We start from the raw sequence: 16,215 nt of genomic DNA on the forward strand, positions 1-16,215 counted from the left end.
TCAAATCAAAATTCATCAAGCCCAGTGTTTCTCAACCAGGACCAACTCTACCCTATAGGTGAGAGAGTCTGGGGTAGTCCTGATGAATTGGGAATGCTGTCAGTTAGTGAGGGTAGGCCAGAAAAGCTAGGCTTCCTGACATATGTGGGTCAGTCCCACACAATAAAAAGTTATCCCATTTAAAATACCAAAACACTGACCTAGCTCAATATAAAGTTTCCAGCAAACACATACTATGGAGAGGTCTGACTCCCTCACTTGCCTTTAATTTCTTTTTTTTTTAATATTTATTTATTTATGATTGACATAGAGAGAGAGAGAGAGAGAGAGGCAGAGACATAGGCAGAGGGAGAAGCAAGCTCCATGCTAAGAGCCCGACGCGGGACTCGATCCCGGGACTCCAGGATCGCACCCTGGGCCAAAGGCAGGCGCTAAACCGCTGCGCCACCCAGGGATCCTCTCACATTCACTTTTTAATTTCTTACTCATTCTTCCTCCCTTCCCTTCCTCTCTCATTCATCCTGTTTCCTTTCTGCCTTTTATTTCTCCGCTGAGCCACCCAGGGATCCCCTTGCCTTTAATTTCTAAAGTTAGTGATGTCCTTGGACAGTCGGGGGTTAGTGTTTAATAACCATCCTCCGTTCTTTGGCCACAATCTAAGTTCTCTCTAGATTTAGAATCTATAGAGGAGGTGTGCCTCCTTATATTTTCCTTACAATATAAACTCTGAAAGCAGCTATCATGTCTCTCCTGACCTGGCCTTCCTCTTGTCTGATAAGTAACGTCTTAATTAAAGAAGGTACCACGCAGTACAGGATACCCAGACCACTACAATAAAGCGAGTATCACAATAAAGCAAGCCAAATGAATTGTTTGGTTTCCCAGTGCACATAAAAGTTATGTTTACACTCTACTGTGGTCTATAAAGTGTGCAACAGCATTATGTCTAAAAAAGCAATGCACATACCTTAATTAAAAATACTTTATTCCTAAAAAAAAAAAAATGCTGTCACCTGAGTTTTCACCAAGGCATAATCACTGATCAGAGATTATCATAATATAGTAATGAAAAAGTCTGAATATTGTGAGAATTACCAAAATATGACACACAGATGCAAAGAGAGCAAATGGAAAAATGGTACTGATAGATTTGCATGATGCATGGTTATCCCAGAACTCCAATTAAATTTTTTTTAAATGCAGTATCTGGGGATCCCTGGGTGGCTCAGCGGTTTAGCTCCTGCCTTTGGCCCAGGGCATGATCCTGGAGTCCCGGGATAGAGTCCCACATCGGACTCCCTACATGGACCTTGCTTCTCTCTCTGCCTGTGTCTCTGCCTCTCTCTCTCTCTCTCTCCTTCTCTCTCTCTTTCTCTCTCTCTCTCTCTGGGTCTCTCATGAATAAATAAATAAATAAAATATTTTTTTAAAAAATGCAATATCTGTGAAGTACAATTAAGAGAAGAACAATACAATGAGGTATGCCTATAATTATTTCAGAAAGAGACAACCATCTATGGTAATAACGTATCATGGAAGCAAAGTATCAACAGGCTCAAAATTAAGCTTTCAGGTGAGAAAAGGACACCGGACATGTTTTGGGAGAGTGGGAGGTAAGAGCCATAGATAAGGGAACCCAAAGGATTGATTAAATGTATTGCCTCTCTTTGACCAAACCACGAAATTCCAAATCAAGGAATTTTAACCAGGAGCCAATGGGGCAGAAGTTGGAGATGGGGTGGGGGTGAAGGAGAGAGGTGGTTCAGTTTGAAATCACCCAAAATTATATGTGAAATGTTGAATGTAAATACTATTTGAAGAGAGGATTCCTACCTTCTGTCATTTTTTTTTCCTTTTGTCATTTTTAAAGAGGTAAAGGCCACCATAAAGGATAAGAATTATTGCTACAGTGACTTGTCTGCTTTCCAAAGAAAAATAAAATGGTATAGAACAGAAACTTGGTGCAGCCAATTTCAGAAACAAAATGTCAGATCAAGTTGTATAAATTCAACTACCAATACAAAAATAACAACTGTTTGCTGAAGCAAACTTAAGGCAATTTCATATAAACAATGAAGAAAATCAAGTAAGAAATCTTGAGAAATGGCTCATGGTGCCTAAAAACATATTTAAGGACCAGATGATAGATTGGGGATCCAGAAATTCAGGAGAAGCTGGCTCCAAACCTGAAGGGGGAAAAAAGTGGGCCCAACTAGTGGCTTTAAGCTGTCCAAAAAGGCTTCATAAACAGTGAGCCCTACTGATTTTCCCCTTGGCATTCTAGATTCTTGGGCCTTGGAGATACTTGAAAATTTGGCCAAGAAAAGATAAAAAATATTCCTAAAGCTTCTTCCATGGATTTATGCAAAAGAACCACTCTGGAGATAGGTACTTCCATAGTAAGTTTAAAAAATTCTGGTGAGGGATCCCTGGGTGGCTCATTGGTTGACCAACTGCCTTTGGCTCAGGGTGTGATCCTAGGGTCCTGGGATGAAGTCCCGCATCAGGCTTCCCTGCATGGAGTCTGCTTCTCCCTCTGCCTATGTCTGCTGCCTCTCTCTGTGTGTCCTCATGAATAAATAAATAAAATCGGAAAAAAAAAATTCTGGTGAGCCTAGACATTATGTAAGAACAGATGTTGGACCCTTCCCTAGAAATAAGCCATCACACATTGCTGCACTGATTAAATCCCCCCAAAAAACTTGCTCCTGGAAAGTGTGCTTAAGGTGAAGATTTCACTCTTCAGCTATGTTAAGAACTCAGTTCTTGATACTCTCCCACAGGGAATTAGCAGCATTATGAACATCACTTGGGAGCATAAGGCTGAAGACTGGACCCACTGTCAAGGATTCTAACTAGTAGAAGTATTGTAGCGGAGGCAGTCAACACCTTCAACAAAACAACTTTCCTCTTTTTTTTTCATAAACCTAAGGGTAAAGAAAAAATACACAAGATTCACTTACCCATTGATAGATGTTCTAGACATAAACAGGCTAAAAACAGATGACACAAAAGAGTGATATAATTGGATAAATAGCCAGCCCGATTTCTCAATGCTGTTGTTTAAGAAGATCTGTGTTCCTTGGTCAAGGTAGCTCTGAACAAAGACAGCCTGGAGTGATTCGCATAATTTCTCTCTGTTGCACACATACCACTAAAAAAGAAGAAAAAGTGAAAATACACAACTGAAGTGTCATCTAAACAAAAGCCCGAAGACTAAATCAAATGTGATATTTCCAAATATCATAATCTCATGGCCCTTGGCACTTTGAGGATAATCTCATCTTTTATACTCAGATAACCTACAAAGTGTAAAATACTTCCACATACATAATTTCTCATTATTTAATTCTCCTAAGGGGATGGGAGGGCAGAGGAAGGTTGAAGAGGCTTCTGAATCATATAGCTTAGTAGGTTAGTAGGTGGCAGAGCTAGGCCATAATCCAGGTGTTCTGACTCCTGGCCCACTATTTCAGTCACTATACCTCCAGTACTCTGAGATCTAGGAAAGCTCTGTTGGCCTCTCCTTCACTGAAAATCAGTCTCAGAAGCCAAAACTAGCATTATTAACTTTGTTTTAGATAAGGAAACCATCATGTAATGCAGTGATTTAATTCAAAACCACCAAACACATCAATGGCAGAGTAAGCAGCAGAAGTTAACACTCCAGTGACCAGACTAAGCTGCCTTTAGAAATACTGAGGTGTGCTTTACCAGGTCATATAACATTCTCAAATAGGGGCAATATGTTCTTGAGAAAGATTAAGAAGTTACTTAAGGTCACATTGCAATCAATGAGAAAACAAAGTAATAACAGGCCGGGGAACCAAATACCCAGGAACAGGCTCTAACCAGAATGCACTTTTGAGAACAAAATCCAAGAACCTCAACCATGGATGAAATGTAATCTTCCACGATACATACGTTTTCCATTTTCATTTAGAGTTAGTATACCAGGAAAGGGGAAGGTAGATAGTAGGGTAGGCCAGGTTTAGGGTCCGCTCCACAATCAAGTCCTGGCTCCACCATTCCTGTGCAAGCTTGGAGAAGTCACTTAGTCACTGAGCCTCAGTTCAGTCATCTGTAGACTAGAGATGTCACTGGTATGTACCTATCCTAGTAGATACCTACCTGTCACTCGTATCTACTGAGAGGATTAAAGAAGGTAATGCAGGCAAATCCTCAATATAGTACCAGACACACAAAAGAATCCTATAATAACAGCAATGAGATTCCTCTAACATGGCCTGATAAATAACAGTAAGCCCATTAATTACAATGATGAAACTGTAGGGTTGACCAGTTACTAGTAATCCATGATCTGCTAAGAAACAATCAATTTTTTCCCAATAAAGTCTACTGGCCAAAAGTAATTTGCTTCCCCCTGATAAATATGACATTTATCAGCAGGTGTCCCGTAACTGCTTACTCAACTGGTGGACCAATTTTACAGTCATTTGAAGCTTGCTAAATGTGGAATGAAATCTTGGGTAACATTCCTGACACTAACATTAAAAGGAACCAGTTAGAAACCAATACAAACAAGCAAACAGGCACATTAAAATTGCAAAGATTAGCTCATCTTTTTCACAAACCTATATCCAAACTAAATACCAGATCTCGCAACTGTTGACTGATTTGTGTTAATTCACTATTTGAACACTGTTACCAAAACTGCTTGGACTTGAAAACAATTTTCATTTCTTCTACTGTACATGATAAGCTGTGAAGCTTCTTATATTTACTGCCTATACTTTTTTCCTTGGTCTGAAAATGTTCTTGCTTTATCATTAACTAATTCTTAATATTCATCATGCCTGAAGTTATGCCCCAGTACATGTCATAAACCATTTTTTTATTATACTCACGACCTTCTGTGCACATTCTGAACTCTGTAATACTGAGGCCACTCTGACTTTTATTTATTTTTTATTCTCTGAAATGACTAATCAGGATGAAAGCCATCACCTTGGTTGTAGGCAATCAGGTACACTCTATTAATGTGGACAAGAAGTCATTCAAGTGAAACAGAGGAGCTAACAATTCCTTGGCATTCACTTGTAATGGACAACAGAAAACAGTGGACTTCCAGAACTTGGCATCATTAACTGCAAATATTGCTTTCAAGTGCCAAGAGGAAAACTCAAGTTCTTAACAGCATTTTTCTCAGTTCATTGACATTCACACATGTGGTTGAACCTTTACAGCCACGCAAGTGTTTCAGAAAAGAAACAGCTTACTAAACAGAATTGCTACAGAATAAAAAGGAATAAAGCCCTCCTCTTTAAAGACAAAGGTTGAAATCCATGTTCCTCCTGACCATCTGCAGGATGCAAATGTCAACTCCACAGCAGCATTATTCATAATCTCCAAAAAGTGGAAATAGCCCAAATGCCCATCAACTGATGGATAAACAAGATATTCAGCCATAAAAAGCAGTGAAGTACTGATTCATGTGACAACATGGATGAACTCTGAAAACATTATGCTAAGGGGAAGAAGCCAGACACAAAAAGCCACAAAGGATAGGATTTCACTTACATGAAGTGTCCAGAATAGGCAGATCCAGACACAAGAAGGAGATTGCAGTTGGCAAAGGGAGTGTCTTAATGGATATGGAGTTTCTTTCTGGAGTGATGAAAATGTTCTGAAATTAGAGTGGTGATGGCTGTACAACTCTGTGAATATACTGTACTAACCACCACCGAACTGTACACTTAGAAGGATGATTTTTATGGTATGTGAATTATATCTCAATAAGGGTTTTTAACATACACATACACATTTAAATGTACATGCCATTTTTATCTTCCAGAAATGAAAAGAGGTCTGAAAATTTAAGTGACCAAGCAAACCTCTTTAAAAATGCAAATTTTTAAATGCAAATCTGATCACATCAAGACCTTGCTTCACATAAGTCTGAAGCTAGTATCCAAAATGCTCAATATGGCTTACCAGGCCCTACACGATTTGTCCATTCTGTGTCTACAGCCTACCTCATGACACCGTCTACCCATCCATAACCCCTGGCCATTCACTATGCCACCAACACTGTATCCCTCTATTTCTGGGAGGCTCCTTTCTCAAGGCTGTCTCACACCTGTCTGCTCTGTCCCCTCCATTTCCCATCGCCTCAACCCACTTTCTCTTCACCTGATTAATTTGATCTAAGCCTAAATATTTCTTCAAGTATGTTTGCCTTGAACTTGCAGACTAGGTAGCTCCCCCCCACATTCAAATACCTTCTCCTATATCCCATATATCTCCTCAGTAACATTTATGACCACTGAAGTGAATAACTATACATAACTGTATGTTCATGTCTATCTTCCCAAGTAGACAGAAAGTTTCATAAAGGTAGGGACAATGACTGACTTCAGTACCTGGCACAGATACAATGAACAATAAATGTTCATCAAATGAATTATTGTTAAAATCACAGGCAGCCTAGGGGCACCTGGGTGGCTTAGCAGGTTAAGCATTCAACTATTGATTTGGCTCAGGTCATGATCTCCAGGTCATGAGATGGAGCCCTGTGTCAGGCTCCATGCTCAGTGGGGAGTATGCTTCTCTCTTTCTCTCTCTTTCTCTTTCTCTCTCTCATTCTCTCTCCCTCTGCCCCTCCCCCTACTCACATACACTCTCTCTCTAAAAATAAATGAATCTTTAAAAAAAAAAAATCACAGGGGCACCTGGGTGGCTCAGTTGGTTAAGCATCTGCCTTCAGCTCAGGTCATGATCTCAGGGTCCTGGTATCAAGCCTTGTAGCAGGCTCTCTGTCCAGTGGGGAGTCAGTTTCTCCCTCTCCCTCTGCACCCTGCCCCCTGCTCATGCTCTCTCATAGGCACATGTGCTCTTTCTCTCAAATAAATAAATAAATAAATAAACCTAAAAATAAGAAAAAAAGAAAAAATCACAGGCAGCCTAACAGAATTTGAAGTTTCTAACAAAATCCTAGAAGGGATATAAGGATAACCACAGAGAGAGCTGTCACTGTGTTTCTGTCAATTTCTAAAATTCAGGTTTTTGAAAGGTCTTGCTTTTCTTTTTTAAATTATTTTATTATTTTACTTTATTTATTTAAGTAATCTCTACACCCAACGTGAGGCTTGAACTCACAATCCCGAGATCAAGAGTCATATGCTCCACCGACTGAGTCAGCCAATGCCCCTGAAAGGCCTTGCTTAAATCCACTTCTGCAAACAGTGGTTAAATCTACCCACGCACCACAAAATTGCATCACCACAAGCAGGCAACAAAGGACAACACTGACTGAACACCTACCTTGTACAAGGCACCTGGCCAAGTGCTTCACATTTCATTTACCACCTCACAACTTCTGGATAAAGGGGAAGCCTAGGGTTTCTGAGCACTTCCAGCTAATCTAGGTTCCTATTCTAGGTGCGTGTTGTTTTACCAAAGTTTCGTTCAAAGATTCTCTTTAATCTACCCAGTATGTCCGAGATTCATTTTCAGAAAAGAAAGCAGGACCATTCTGCCCAAGTAAACTGGACTGGGTGTGTTTAGAGAAATGATAATCTGATCTAGATAGCAACTAAATTATATGGTTTTTCAGCCTCAGCATTCCTGACATTTGGGGCAAGATAATCCTGTTACTTGGATCTGTCCGATGCATTACAGGATATTTAGCAGCATCTCCAGCCCCTACCGATCAGATGCCAGGAGCACTCCCCCCAGTCATGACAACCCAAAATGTCCCAGACATTGCCAAACGTCTCCTGGGAGGCAAAATCACCACTGCCTGGAAACAACTACATGGGCCAACCCAGAAAATTTCATTAGTGTTTCCTAATTATCCCAGCTTAACAGTGGTCTAGGGAAAATGAAAGATGGATTCACTGGCCTCCAGGAACTTATACTCCAGAGGAGGGAAAAAAATCAGAAACCAAGGGAAGCAAGGGAATCGAGTAATGGGATTATGATCTTGGTCAAGATGTTCAGGGCTTAAATAAGCAGTCCCCTTGCTCTGAGATGAGATACTGATAGAAAAATCAATGCAGGGGCCCCTGCAACCATTAGGCAGTCCCCAGGAGTTCCTCTCTCCAGACAATTCAGCTTAAATGAAAAGCTGTAATGAGCTTGCAGCACTGGGTGGCCTGTCTGTAGGCTCTCATGCACTTTCAAGCAGGTAAGTTCTTTGAATATGTGCTCCTCAAAGACTACAGAGACCAAGGTGCACAGGCAAGAACAAAGCATCATGCTCGTTAAATGTTCACACTGGAAGGACGGTGTACCCACCCTACTTACAGTAGGCTGGCCTCCTCTGCTGGAGACTGGTGTCTGGAAAAACGTCGTCTTAGCATCTTCCTTTAAAGCTTACTTGAATTTTCTTCAATCCAAATAAGTAAGGAAATCTTTTAAATAAATTCTAATCAAACCAATTATGCCATCCAGTCATCTGCTGATGCCAAGTACAAAGTAGGATGTGATAACTAACCAGGAAATCTTCTAAAAATTACAGTAAATAGCAGTGTTCTCCCTACTTGCAACAAGACTGTAAGATACTAAAAATCAGACAAATAAACAGCCACATCAGGTAGACATGAGTTCTGGACATGTATGTGACAGTATTCACTAATCAAAATAATATGGTATTAGGTCAGGTCTTACAGATAAAGCCCACAAACATCTCCTAATCTTTATATCATCTTGGTGGATGAATCGTTCCTTCAAAGCATATCCTATAAGATTATATTTCCTTATCTAGACCGAGGGATAAAATTAGAAGTTTTTCGGGATCCCTGGGTGGCTTAGCGGTTTAGCACCTGCCTTTGGCCCAGGGCGCGATCCTGGAGTCCCGGGATCGAGTCCCACGTCGGGCTCCCGGCATGGAGCCTGCTTCTCCCTCCTCCTGTGTCTCTGCCTCTCTCTTTCTCTCTCTCTCTCTGTCTATCATAAATAAATAAATAAATAAATAAATAAATAAATAAATAAATAAATAAATAAATAAATAAATAAATCTTTTTTTTAAAAAAGCACACAGAATTTGAAAAAAAATTAGAAGTTTTTCTAAATTTATTTTTGAGTTCCTCAACAATCAAACAGAAGTGTATTATCTCTTTTCTTCCAAAATACAAAGGACATGAGCACAGTAGTAGAGTTGGAATTAGAAAGTGATTTTAAAAAGCCAACTTCCTGATTTTAGGCAATATGGTATAATAAAAAAAAATACATGTATATTTGGTCTTCATCCCCTACATCCAGGCACAGAGCTCATAAAAACCTTGGAGAATCTCCTGAGTGATCTTCGGAGTATCTTCTGTAATGCTAATATGACAATGAGGGGGTGGTGGCAAACCGTGGAACCTTCAGCCCCACCTCCAACCTCTAGGGACTGAGTTTAATCACTAAGAGCCAATGATTTAATCACCCATGCATGCCTAGGTAATGAAACTTTCATAAAACCCCTAAACAACAGGGTTCTGGGAGCTTCCAGGTGGCTGAACACGCCAATGTGCTGGGAGGGTGGTTCACCTGGAGAGGGCCAGAAAAGCTCTGTGCCACCCTCCACCCCCGCCCATACTTTGTAATTGGCTTCCAATTGGCTCTTCCTGAATTGTATCCTTTATAATAAACCAGTAAATAAGTATTTTCCTAACTTCTGAGTCACTCTAGTAAATTATCTAACCTGAGGGAGGGTTATGGAAATCCCAGAATTTGTAACCAAGTTGGGCAGAAGCATGGATAGGTAGTCTGTGTACCCATTACCTGCAGCTGGCATCTGAAGGGAGGGCAGTCTTGTACGACAGAGCCCTTAAACCTCTGGATGGATGTCAACTCTGGGTTGTGTCAGAATAAAAATGAGGGCAGCCCAAGTGGCTCAGCAGCTCAGCGCCGCCTTCAGCCCAGGGTGTGATCCTGGAGACCTGGAATTGAGTCCCATATCAGGCTCCCTACATGGAGTCTGCTTCTTCCTCTGCCTCTTTTTCTGTGTCTCTCATGAATAAATAAAACTTAAAAAAAAAAAAGAATAAAAATGAATTGTAGGACACCCAGCCAGTGTCAGAGAATTAGTGTCAGAAAAAAAGACATCATAGGAAAGATTTTTTTTCAACATTAAACTTGACCAAAGCACGCACAAACTGGATTAAAGCCAAAGTTTGGAACAGTTGTCCCATCCTGGTCTAATTCACAAACTGCAAAACTCCAATGGGTGTTTTGTATAGCTACATAGCTTCAATGTCTACACAGAGGTCAACTAGGGTGGAGGCAGTTTCCTATTAAGGAGGCAGCCTACTTTCCCAGACTCTCAGACAACACAAGATTTCCTAGGAGGGATACCATGAAAAGGTGGAAAAAGCCTGGGCCTTGAAATCAGACAGAGCTGGGGTCAAAACCCAACTCTGCTACCTACCAACTGTCTCATAAGCAAGTTTCATCTCTCTCAGGCTCAATCTTCTATCAGAAAAGGGGGTGCACCCCCTACCTCTGGGAGTTGTTAGGAGGATGGGAGAGGATGATACATTAAAGTGTTTGGCACACAATAGAAGCACAATAACTTGATTTCCTTCCCCTTCCTGTCCAAGGCCCACAAAAGCCAGTCAGAGAACTGAAGTTCAAGGGAATGCCTTAAAACCACACTGTAGGTCTGGGCACCCAGCCATTCTCAAAAAGAATGAGTAACCAAAGACCTGAGGCATTTAGTCCACTAGAAACAATTGGAAAGGCTCCACTGATGGGGTCCATGAACACAAAATCTTTTCTACTACAGGGGGTGGTCAGACCAAGCCTAATGACATTAACCTGAAAGCTAAGGATTCAAAAATTACATTCTAAGTTCTGCAATGAATCCTATCAGTCCAGACATTCAATCACTGACACTTTCTTGCATTTAGGCACAGCATAAGAGTAAATATTCAAACCGCTCATTATTTTTCCACAAATGACACAAACCTAAACCAACAACCTCTTTATGCGAGATTTTAATGTGTAGAGTGACAGAGCACTCCCTCATCCATGAAGAGAAACAATTCATATGGATTACATTAAGTTGTTTCAGCTTTGATTTAATAAATAAATTATTGGCAATTTTCATTTCAAATACTCACTGTTAGAATTTTATAATCCTAAGATTTTAACAAAGCTTCAGAGGATCTAAACAACAGTCTTTTACTGGCAATTACCAGGGTGCCCTCAAGCACCTTCAAAGGGGAACATAAAGGCTCCTGGTATATATCCAGCAGAAGAGGGAGATCCTAGTGTTCCGAGAAATTGAGGCAAACACTTATGTAGGGCTTCAACACAGGTTACAAGGAAAGAGACTCTTCAAAATCTCTTTGGTATTTGGCTGCAAAGGCCTCCAGGTTCTGGAAGGCAATTCAGAAGAGGATTCAAATCCATCAGTTGTCCATCTGGCAAGCTGGCAACTGCTCCTGAGCACTGTTAACTCATGCCTGACTTTGGTCAGCCTTCACCACAAGGTAAATGAGGAATGAGGGGACAGGAGGCTGAATTTGTCCATTAGCAGCACTTTGACCTATGACTGTGATGTCCAAGTATTTTTTTCATTTGGAAAAAACAAAAACAAAACACCAATAGTTTCAATTCTGTCTTAAATCCATCACTGTTTAAAAAGAAAAAAAAAATTCCATCACTGTTTTTAACATAACACAGTTCTAAAGTTATATAAGAAGGTGAAAAAATAACTATACACAAACTTTTGCAATTTTAAGTTACACTTCACTAACTGCAGATAACCAGTGTTACCTGTGCTCTTAAAAATCCTTACAGTGCATCTCTTGAAGAAACTGTCCTGGCCTCGTTCCAGGGAGTTCCATAACAATTCTTTTTTCCACTCTATCAACTCAGAAACTATTGAATGGCCCTTTCAAGTTTCAATAGCTCCATAATAATTGCATTAACTTTAAGTACTAGGTACAATGCATCAAAAACACTAGATCCAAAGTGTTTGTTGTTGCTACCTTCTTTTTAAGTTCTAAGCCTGCCAATACCAAAATGCGACATATCTAGTTTCTCACTGCCTGGCTCTATTTCTTCCCAATGAGTCAAACTACCCACTGTGCAACCTATGATTAAGAAATGTGCTGCTGATGAAGGAAGCTGGAAATTTTCTCTGGGGAAAACTCTTTTTTCTGTAAGGGGACACACAGTAAATATTTAAGGCTTGTAGGTCGTAGAGTACCTACCAATCAAGTCTGCCATTGTTAGTGAGGAAGCCCTTACAGACAGTAAGTGAAGGTGGTGGCTGTGCCAACAAAACTTTATTTGTGGACACTGGAATTTGAATTTCATAAAAGAAATTGTCACATATTACAAAATATATTTTTTGTGACCATTTAAAAATAAACTATTCTGACTTCATAGGCTATAACAAAAAAGTCAGTGAGCCCAATTTGGCCTGCAAGCCATATCCCAGCTCCAAGACAAGCCCTTCCGTGCTATTCTCTTGCCCAAAATGAAAAAATAATCCCAGATTTGAAGCTAGCACACCAACCAAGTTATTAAAATGGTGCTGCTACTATAGTTTTAGGGCAACCTTAGCTCAAAAGAGCCTTACATTTCACCTCCAGGCAATAGTAACTAAATAGCAATTTTTAATGATAAACATTTCCCAAGAACTCTCTTTTAACCAGACTCCTCCACCATAATTTCTTAATAAAATAACCATAAAGAAAACTTGTGCTAAGTACAGTTCAATTAAATCCATAACCCCACTTTCATGCAAGTCCAAAAGAACCAGATGTGGCTGGCGATGGATCCCACACACCCAAATGAACACCAGAAAACCTTAGATGAAACTATAAATTTGAAGGGGGAAAGAATATTAGTGTTAAGTTACTTCATAAGTGAGATAGTTTATGAGGCACACCTAGGATGCTGCAATATAAAGCAGATAACAAACCATAAACAGACACTCTGCAGAGCGGACAGCGTCCTCTTTCACTTTATCTCACCGTGCTTTCTACATACACATTTCTTTTGTTCCTTTTTATCTTTATTCATAGGCAATATTTCATAATGTCAATGTCTCATCTCAAAATAATGTCTGTATTGATCACTCTATGGAAAAGAGCCAATCTCCCCCTAAATATTCAGAGAGTACCAGATTAGTCTTCACCTGGAGAACTTAGCTGCCAAACTGTTAGTCCAACTGGTTAAAGCACACCTGTGTACACACATACCTGAGTAGCTCAGAAGCGAAACAAAGTAAACGAAGTATCTGAAACCAGTATTAGTTTTCCTCAGAACCTAACTGAGTCAGTTTTAAAAAGGTACACGATTAGAAAGTATCCCGTTAGGAGATATTCTGAGGCTATGCTAAGGCTATATGTATATGTATATGTATATATATGTATATATATACACACACATATATATTCTATCTACACTCCACAAAAAAACAAATTACTTAAACAGCTTCTCAATTTTTAAAATATAACCAATTTTTCTACAAGCAGTGAAAACATATCGTGTGTTGTTATAGTAGAAGTAATCAAGACAAGAATCATAAACACCTACAGCTAAGAGATTCGACCATAATTCCACATCAATGGAAATCAGTCTCCTTTTTATCCTACCCAGAACCTTCTTTCTACCAATTGTTGAAAATGACATTTCTAATTCATTGTTTTACACCACCACCCATACTGATGTGTGACATTTTGGTAACTACATTACCACTGCGGTACTTTAGAGTCGTTTCTCTGAGAAGGATAAGTGTTAAGCAATTAACCCACAGCAAAGAATGTGGTTTTACAGCTTAAGATCACCTACTGACTTTAGGTACACACTCCCAACAATACCATAGGCATGATTCCCTGACAAACTGCAAGAGCTGTGGGGTCACGATGGAAAACAATTTTTTTTCCTTCGTGGAAATTTATTATTTCCTTGAAAAACAGAAAAGGGGCCGTGACCGGTAATTACTAGATAGAAACTAAACCGCTACTTTTCTTAATGAATTGCTTTAAGTCCTTAGATAATTCCTCACGTGTAAACTCTCCGAACGCCTGGCATAATAAATGCTGTAACACAGGAAAAACAAAACAAAACAAAACAAAAATCTATGAAAAATGATGAGACACAAAATGGGGAATAATTGCTTCCTGCTCCTTGCAAAGGCAAGATGTACTATAAACGCTAGCAATCCTAGGCCAGCACTCTGGCAGAGTTAGAAAGCCTCTTCTCAATGAAGGCAGGGGTAACCACACACTACATTACGGTCAAATATGAAAAGTCACTTTTCCTTCTTTCTTTTTTTTTTTTTTTTTTAATTTTCCTCCACTCTTCCTTCTACAGCTGACCTGCACACATACTTCTGTGGAGTGGCACAAAACTATCATGAAAAGACCACCCTAACCGGTCACATCGCAGAGCTCACGATCCGCAACTCTGAAAAGAATTCACTCCTGCCTAATTCTGTTTAAAAAAAAAAAAAAAAAAATCCCTTCCAGGAAAAGCTTGCATCATCTTCCTTCTTACCACATCTTTCTGGTCAGATACCAAAACACTGAAGTTGCAAGGAGAGCTCTCTCTCTCTCTCTTAGGGAGGAGTGGAGGGGGTGGGGGGAGGCTCAGGAGGATGGGAGTGTGAGGACCTGTCAAACACCCTTTTTTTTTTTTTTTTAATTTAACTGCAGAGGGAAAAATGTCAGCCGCTTAAGCCCAGAGACTTAAAAAGGCTCACGATGCACGGTTACATTTCTTTATGGCCCTTTGTATGTTGAGAGATTGAAGCAGACAAACAAGGGTTGGGGTGCGGGGTGGGGGGTGGGGGTGAGGCCGGCGGCGGCCGCGGGTCGCGCGGGTCACGGGCTCGGCCGGGTGGTGCAGACCGCAGGCCCCGGTGCCCGGTGGGTGCCCGGTGGATGCCCGCGGCCCCGCGCCCGCCCCTAAGGTCCCGCACCCCCGGCGCCCCTGCGCCTGCGACCGCCGCCCGCGGCCCGGGAACAATGCGGGGCTCCGGGCCCGGGGAGGACCGGGAGGCCGCGCTCCGCCCGCGCCCGGGAACAAAAGGCGCCCGCGGGGCCCGGAGGCGGCGCCCGGCGGGGGAGACGTCGGGAAAACTTTCCGAAGGGCCGAGGCGACTGGGCGACAGCCCGCGGGGGCGGGAGGCGGCGGCTGCGGCCGCGGAGCCCCGCACAATAGCCCGGCCGCGCGGGAAGGCCCGGCCGCCACGCCCCCGCCCCCGCCGGGCCGCGTACCTGGTGGTTCTCCTTCCTGCCGCCCGCGGCCGCCGCCGGCCCGCCGGGGCCGCTCGTCATGTTCACGTACAGGGAGCGGGTGAGCGGGCTCCGCAGCGTCCACATCCTCCGCGCCAGCCACACGGACGCCAGGCTCAGGCACAGCCAGCCCACGAACAGTCTCATCGGGGGCCGCGGCCGCTGCTTCGGATCACCGCCGGCGCCGGGGCGAGGAGGAGGAGGCGCCGCCGCCTCCGGCCGCCGCCGCCGCCGCCCGGGCTCGAGCCATCGCGCCCAACTTGCCCATCCAGCCCCTGCAGGGCCGAGGCGGGGGGGTGGGGGGGTGGGGAGGAGCGGGCGGCGCGCACCCTTCCTGCCTCCCCCTCCTTTCCTTTCCGCCCGCGGAACGCCGCAGCCGCCGGCACCGGTTTCCGCCCGGAGCACTTACGGGGCGCGGCGGCGCGCTCCCCCGGCTCCGCGAGCCTCCTGCGGGGGCGGGGGGAGCGGGACAAAGGGAGCGCGCAGTCGCCGGGCGCGCGTCCCCGCCTTCCGCCTGCGTAATGGTGGAGAGGATTTCTCGCTTTCTTAGGGTAGGAGGGGGGGCTTCTTCCGAAGCGAGTTACTGAAGCGTCCCGGCCCCTCTAAGGTGGTGCCCTCAGCGCTTCTGGTCTTTCTTCGCTTTTGCCGTTGCCTCCGGGCGCCCCCACTCCCGGACCCCAGCAGGACTTGCAGCCGGTTGTGCAGACGGACCGCGGGGGGGGGGTGGGGGGGGGCGAGGAGAGGGTGTCTCCTTGCGGTCTGTACGTCCAGACTGTCAGACCCGACACCTCGCCGGGGACGGACGCTGCCAGTGTCCTGTTTACGTTCAGAGCCGACGAGCCGGGCCCCCACCCCCTAGGGCCTCCACCCGCCTCTGCTGCAGCTGCAAAGCCGCCGGGAATCTCGGGGAGACAGGGTATCAGCAACCCCTCCTCCCAGTCCCGTCCCGCACGCCTGGCGGGTTGCTGGGTGCATGCTTCTAAGAGGCATCCGTGAAAGCTCTGCCATTGTT

General features: G+C 43.1%; 1 protein-coding gene across 3 annotated transcripts in view; it reads right to left on the bottom strand.

Annotated features, from left to right (window-relative positions):
* The window catches only part of METTL9 (methyltransferase like 9), a 46,200-nt gene extending 30,701 nt beyond the window's left edge, over positions 1–15,499 (bottom strand). For 2 of the 3 annotated variants that reach the window (XM_041748677.1, XM_041748675.1), the window contains exons 1-2: positions 15,186–15,499; positions 2,964–3,154 (exon numbers count right to left, since the gene is read on the bottom strand). In XM_041748677.1, the coding sequence (XP_041604611.1) occupies positions 2,964–3,154; positions 15,186–15,350 (356 nt within the window). In that variant the 5' untranslated portion in view covers positions 15,351–15,499. Of the gene's footprint in view, positions 1–2,963; positions 3,155–5,541; positions 5,648–8,268; positions 8,340–15,185 lie in introns of those variants that run through there. The other variant, XM_041748678.1, reaches the window with a different exon arrangement.
* Between the last annotated feature and the right edge of the window lie 716 nt (positions 15,500–16,215).

This window comes from Vulpes lagopus, chromosome 3 (genome assembly GCF_018345385.1).
Source record: "Vulpes lagopus strain Blue_001 chromosome 3, ASM1834538v1, whole genome shotgun sequence".
NCBI classification, from domain to species: domain Eukaryota; kingdom Metazoa; phylum Chordata; class Mammalia; order Carnivora; family Canidae; genus Vulpes; species Vulpes lagopus.